Source organism: Bison bison, unplaced genomic scaffold, assembly GCF_000754665.1.
Source record: "Bison bison bison isolate TAMUID 2011002044 unplaced genomic scaffold, Bison_UMD1.0 scf7180017864239, whole genome shotgun sequence".
NCBI lineage: Eukaryota > Metazoa > Chordata > Mammalia > Artiodactyla > Bovidae > Bison > Bison bison.
The window spans coordinates 5,024,350-5,030,396 of NW_011494811.1; the positions used below are offsets into that span (position 1 = coordinate 5,024,350).

Consider the following 6,047-nt stretch of genomic DNA (forward strand, 5'->3'; position numbering starts at 1 on the left):
CGGGATCCCGTCGCCTGCCAGGAGCCCCGCAGCGCCCGCCGCACCGGCCCCTCGGTCCCCAGGGGCCCAGGACTTCGGCTGCGAAGGCACTGGGGCCTGACATCGACGGGATCGGCCCAGCTCCCGGGGGACCCCGCGGGAACACCCCAGCCTCCCAGCACCTTTCGGCGGTTGTAAAAACGTCCGCCCCCCTCCCCCGGTCCCCTTCTTCTGCCTTCCCTTCTCCCGAGGCCGCAGAGAAGGGTCATCACAGGCAAGAAGCCTGAGGCAAGCCGGGGACAGCGGCCGCGGCGGTCCTGGACCTCCTCCCCCGGTTACCTGTGAGGACTCCAACCCGGATTTGGTGGTCGTGGTTAGTGAGGATCATTCCCTCGGTCGCCATGTTTCCCAGCGCAGTCACCGCACTGACAGGAGCCGGGAGAAACCAGAGCCCGGAGCGCGCGGGCCGGGAGCGCGCTCGCTTTGGAGAGCTCGAGAGCGAGAGCGCCCGGGGAGCGCGAGCCGAGCAGGGAAGGAGGGGGAGGCGGCCGAGTGCTCCGCGGCCTGCGAGAGTGAGAGGCCGGGCCCCGAGCGCGCGAGTCCGCTGGGGGATGGGGGGCGGAGTCAGGGCGCGGGACCCCGACTTCGGGTCGCAGGCGAAGAGCTGCGGGTGGGGGACGCGGTGGCTGCCCAGGGAGACCGCGCGGAGGCGTAGGAGCGAGGCGGAAGAGACTCGTGCCGCTCTGCAGAGCGCCAGACCCAGCGCGGCTAGCCGGCAGGAGACTGAGGGGAAAGGAGAGCACAAGCTCCCGAGATTGCGGGGGTGGACTCGGGCCAGGGGCGGAGCTACACCGCGAATCGTGGAACTCGTGGAGAGTGAGGGGAGGAGTGAGCGCTCGGTTGCGAAGTGCTGGGAGCGGGAAGGAGCCGGCCCAGCCCAAACTGGACCGGGGAACGCTCCTGGGCGCGCGAGTAGCGCCGGATTGGCTAGGAGAACGCGGAGCGAGTGCGCGCGAGACACGAACGCAGGTTCCGCCGAGCCCCAGACAGAAGCAATCCCCTGCCGAGCCCGGCTCCTGGTCGTTTGTCAGCGACTCCGGCAGGCTTTTGGGGCTACCGAGCCCGCTTTCCCGAAGGAGAAAGAGAAAGGGCTCCAGGGAGCCTGGAGGTGCCTTAGAAAGCTGCGTGAGTGGCACAACCGCCAATTACTGTGACAGCCCGCGGTGAGCGAGGGAGGAGGTATCCTATCGTGCCTCATCTTCCCGCTTGCTTTTTTAGTCGACTCGACCTGCCGGAGGATTTCCCAACTCCAAGGCTGTACCTACAGAAGGATCCTCACTAGCGAAGCTTAGGAGCCTGCGGCAGAGCCCCTTGAGAAAGAACAGGCTTCTGCTCCTCGCGCTGTCCCAGGGTTTTGTGGCTTCAGGCTTCTTCGCTAGAGGCTCTGCGTTTAGTTGAAAAACACCAATCTTAGACAATGAGATTAGAGAATGTTTTTCCCACCTGAGCTACAATCACAAAGCTGGAAATAGAACCCCGGTGGTGGCAATTTTCATTTCAGTATTTGTGGGATGTGAAATTACCATGAAAATAGCTTTTGTTGACACTTATCTTCATGTGTCTTTCATGAAGTGTTATTAATCACCTGTGGCTATTTCACATCGGTTTCTTAGTTCTTTCTAGCCCTTTCAACTTCTGAATAAAACATGTACACCCGTGTATGTATAATTTTTCTTCTCAACAATAGTAAAACTGGGAAGCATAAAAAATGAAATATGTCCCCAAAAAGTATAATTATCATTTGTACACAATGAACATCTCAATTTGATGGTTATATGAGTTTTATTATGCCAACTGGAACGTGGGCTAATCTCTAACTGAAGATTCATATTACGTATTTCATTTTAAATAATGGGAGTACATAGGAGATGATGGGTGGAATTGAAGTAGAATAAAATTAACTAGCAAAATTACTTTTGAGTATGTATTGCTAGTATTTTTGACAGGATTTAAAAATGAAGCCAGATTATGATCCCACTTCCTATAATAATCTATCACCATAGAGCCTGGGAGCTTGTGGATTCTGAACCAGTTTAAATGAGAGGTATATATGGGAAGTATGTTTACTTTATTTCAAACAAAGATAAGCAAATGTTGGTTACTTTACCTTTCTATCTTTATTCCCTCTAAGGGCCAATAGCCTGAAATGATTTTAAAATGTCTTGTATTTTTAGAGAAATTCTAATTCTGCCCACTATAGATTCTGTAACCTTAAATAAATTGGGGCCTTTTTCTACATCCTTTAAATAAATTGGTAGATAAGCACCCTTTCAATTTAGAGTATTCTGTTATTATTCATGGAAAGAAGCTGGCAATTTTGTTTCACAAATAACAGAAAACAAGAGACTATAAAAGCAGTGATGGTGAAATTCATTAAAATTTAATTGGGAAGGGTGAAGATGAATTAAGCCTTTAAAGTATATGGAGGTTTGTTTGTTAAAACTACTAAAATTGTTGAAAAGTAATGTTAGAATAAAATGGACAATTATAACAGATGCTTGTCTTTCAACAATTTTCCTCAAGTGTATTCATCTCTGCTGAATTTAGGAATCTGTAAAAAAAATTTATGCACACAACAAAATTTACACAGGAAAAGTCCAGGGACTTTACTGTCTAATGTGATTTTTTCTTTTACTGCTGGCCCATTCCAGTATTCTTGCCTGGAGAATCCCAGGGACAGCGGAGCCTGGTGGGCTTCCGTCTACGGGGTCGCACAGAGTCCAACACGACTGAAGTGACGTAGCAGTAGCAGCAGCACTGAATGAATATTGGGCATGCACATGCTTCTTAACTCCATGTGACATTTCTTTAGAATTCATCCTGGAATCAAGTTTACAACAAAGAAGGCTTTCTGGAAAGTAGAAATAGAGTAGTATTTCCAAACCTTGATAAATGTCTTAGGAACATACAGGGGCAGGGGGTGGGAGAGGAGAGAAAGTAAAAAAGTTAAAGGTTTGTACCTAAAGAATTAGAAATGCCCAGGGATTTATTCTCTCCATTCCTGATATTTTAATAATGAAAATTAAGAGTTTAAAATGAGAATTAACATAAAAGATGGGTAAATATTGGGCTGTCGTAATAATTTTCATTATAAAAGTTATGAAAGTTTATCAGTAGAAATGAATTACTAAATGAAGAAAAGATGAGTTTTTCTAGAAATGGTGTATTTACATTTAGCCCTCCTAGGACTTTAGTTTTCCTCTGGTTAGTCACACTTTCAATGTAATAAGGCAAAAATTTCCTGGCTTTTCTGGGGTTAGATTCTCCTCATTAGCACTAGATGTAAACAGGAACAAATTTCAGTTCAGTTCAGTTCAGTTGCTCAGTTGTGTCCAACTCTGAGACCCCATGAATTGCAGCACACCAGGCCTCCCTGTCCATCACCAACTCCCGGAGTTCACTCAGACTCACGTCCATTGAGTCAGTGATGCCATCCAGCCATCTCATCCTCTGTCGTCCCCTTCTCCTCTTGCCCCCAATCCCTCCCAGCTTCAGAGTCTTTTCCAATGAGTCAACTCTTCGCATGAGGTGGCCAAAGTACTGGAGTTTCAGCTTTAGCATCATTCCTTCCAAAGAAATTTAGTAATGGATTATTTAGTACTGGACTGTTTAGTAATGGATTATGGATTAATGGAACAAATTTAGTAATGGATTATTTTTCTGCTAAGTCTTATTCTACTCTTGCCTCTTTCCGGATTGTCTAATAGCCACAACTGAGTGGATTACAAATGGGTGCAAGCAACATTTTGAATATACTTAATTCCACTGCTTTGTACACTTTAAAATGATTAAAACGGTAAATTTTGTTATGTGTTTTTAGCACAATTTTTTAATAAAGCATGAATGTAAGGTGAAACTCTGGTTCATTTTAACATAGTATTTTCCCCAAAGGAAGTGTGATGGAGTTCAAATGAATTTTTGACTGACTGAATTAGGCAATGACTGAGCACACACACACTAATGAAACTGACATTTTGATTTCAGTTCTGGTGCCCTGGTTATCTTTTAGTGAAGTGAAGTTGAGAAACCTCAATTTCTCATGGAGTTTGATGACACTTATTTGGGAACAACTAGGAGAGTGTTTTCCAAAGTCTGCCATGTTTATTAAAATAAATTGGAAACCTTCCCTTCCTTGGGCTTCATAGTATATTTCTGCTGCCCAGATGAATAATTTTGTGCCACAGTCCTTTGTACTTTTCCCCCACCTTATTCTCTTCCTCTGAGGTCCCTAACTGGGAATTCAAACGTAGGAGAATGTTTTTGCTTGCAAGTGACTGACTATAGTTTAAGCTAAAAAGCATTGGCTCATGTGCTTAGCAAGTTCAGACATGCATTGGTTCTGTAGGTTATAATCTAGATCAGCAGTTATTGACAATATCAGGGGACACCTGGAGATTCCAAGACCTTTTCAGAGGGTCTACAAAGTCAAAAGTATTTTCATACTAGTAGTAAGCCATTATGTGTCTTTCCCCTCTTTCTTTCTCACTAGATGCAGTAGAATTTTCCAGAGGTTACATGATGTGTAGTGACATCATCACTCTGATAGATAATGAACTATGTCTGTATATTCATATATGTTAAAATTTTAATATAGTAAATATCAGTAGGTGTAACCTACTTAAACAGGAGCTCTTTGGAGTCCTCAATAATTTTTAAGAGTGTAAAGGGGTCCTGAGGTCAAAGTCTTAGAAACCACAGGTTTAGGTCATGGTTCCATCCCCAAACACTAAGGCAAAGGGAATAGCATTTTCTGATTAGTTAGGCCTCAGTGATGTACTCACCCAGAGGGTCAGCATCAGTTGAACCACTACCGAAAGGACTAAGATCAAGGGAGGATGGCTCTGGAAACCATACGTTGGGTTAGTGCCTTGATAGGTTAGTTAGTCAGAAAGCACTTAAACTAAGATATCAGCTGAGAATTAAAATTATTTCTGGTAATAAAAACTTGAAAAGTTCTGTACTTCCATTTAAGTATCTGAATTAGCAGAACTGTTAAGAAAGTAAATGCATAACCACACACTCACAAAACCTCTTATTGTTCTCTATCATTACTATAGATTTTAATCTTTAATGAGGACTCTAATTTATACCTTTGATACACCCACAATTTTTCATGTTAATATTCAGAAGATAGAGAAGCTCTTCCCTGTGTGTCCTGCCAATTTACAACTGTACAAAGTCACTACTTATTTACATGGCTGCTTACCTGATAAAAGGAGGAAACCAGAAACACGTTATTTCTAAAGAAAGCACTGGTTTTTCTGCCTCAATTCAAAGAAAGTGTAGATGAAAGGGAAGGAGGACAGTATTTGCTAGAAAAGGAAGGAATTATTAGATAAGGGAACGGAGAATGGGATTTGTTAAATGGAAAAGTAACATTAAGTGTCCAGAAACTATTTGATTTCATAGAAGGGCTCTATCTACAAGGCTTTCAGTTTTTAGGATCTGGTATACACAAGTACACATTTCACATGCTAGCAAGGTAATGCTCAAAATCCTTTAAGAGAGGCTTCAGTAGTACATGAACCAAGAAATCCCAGATGTACAAGGTGGATTTAGAAAAAGCTGAGGAACCAGAGATCAAACTGCCAACATCCCTTGGATCATCGAGAAAGCAAGGGAATCCCAGAAAAATATCTACTTCAGTTTCATTGACTATGCTAAAGACTTTGTGTGGATCACAACAAACTGTGGAAAATTCTTAAATAGATAGGAATACCAAACCACCTTATCTCCTGAGAAACCTGAAGGCAGGTCAAGAAGCAACAGTTAGAACTGGACATGTAGCAACAGACTGGTTCAAAATTGGGAAGGGAGTATGTCAAGACTGTATATTGTCACCTTGCTTACTTAACTTTTATGCAGAGTACATCATGCAAAATGCCAGGCTGGATGAAGCACAAGCTGGAATCAAGATTACCAGGGAAAATATCAACAACCTCAGATATGCAGATGATGCCACTGTAATGGCAGAAAGTGAAGAGGAATTAACCTCTTGATGAAGGTGA

The 6,047-nt window shown here is 43.8% G+C and overlaps 1 protein-coding gene across 2 annotated transcripts in view; it reads right to left on the reverse strand.

Moving 5' to 3' along the window:
* Nucleotides 1-996, reverse strand: part of GPHN (gephyrin) — a 533,352-nt gene extending 532,356 nt beyond the window's left edge. Inside the window, exon 1 of one of the 2 annotated variants that reach the window (XM_010846738.1) lies at nucleotides 319-996. In XM_010846738.1, coding sequence (XP_010845040.1) covers nucleotides 319-382 — 64 coding nt within the window. In that variant the 5' untranslated portion in view covers nucleotides 383-996. The remainder of the gene's footprint in view (nucleotides 1-318) is intronic. The other variant, XM_010846740.1, reaches the window with a different exon arrangement.
* Between the last annotated feature and the right edge of the window lie 5,051 nt (nucleotides 997-6,047).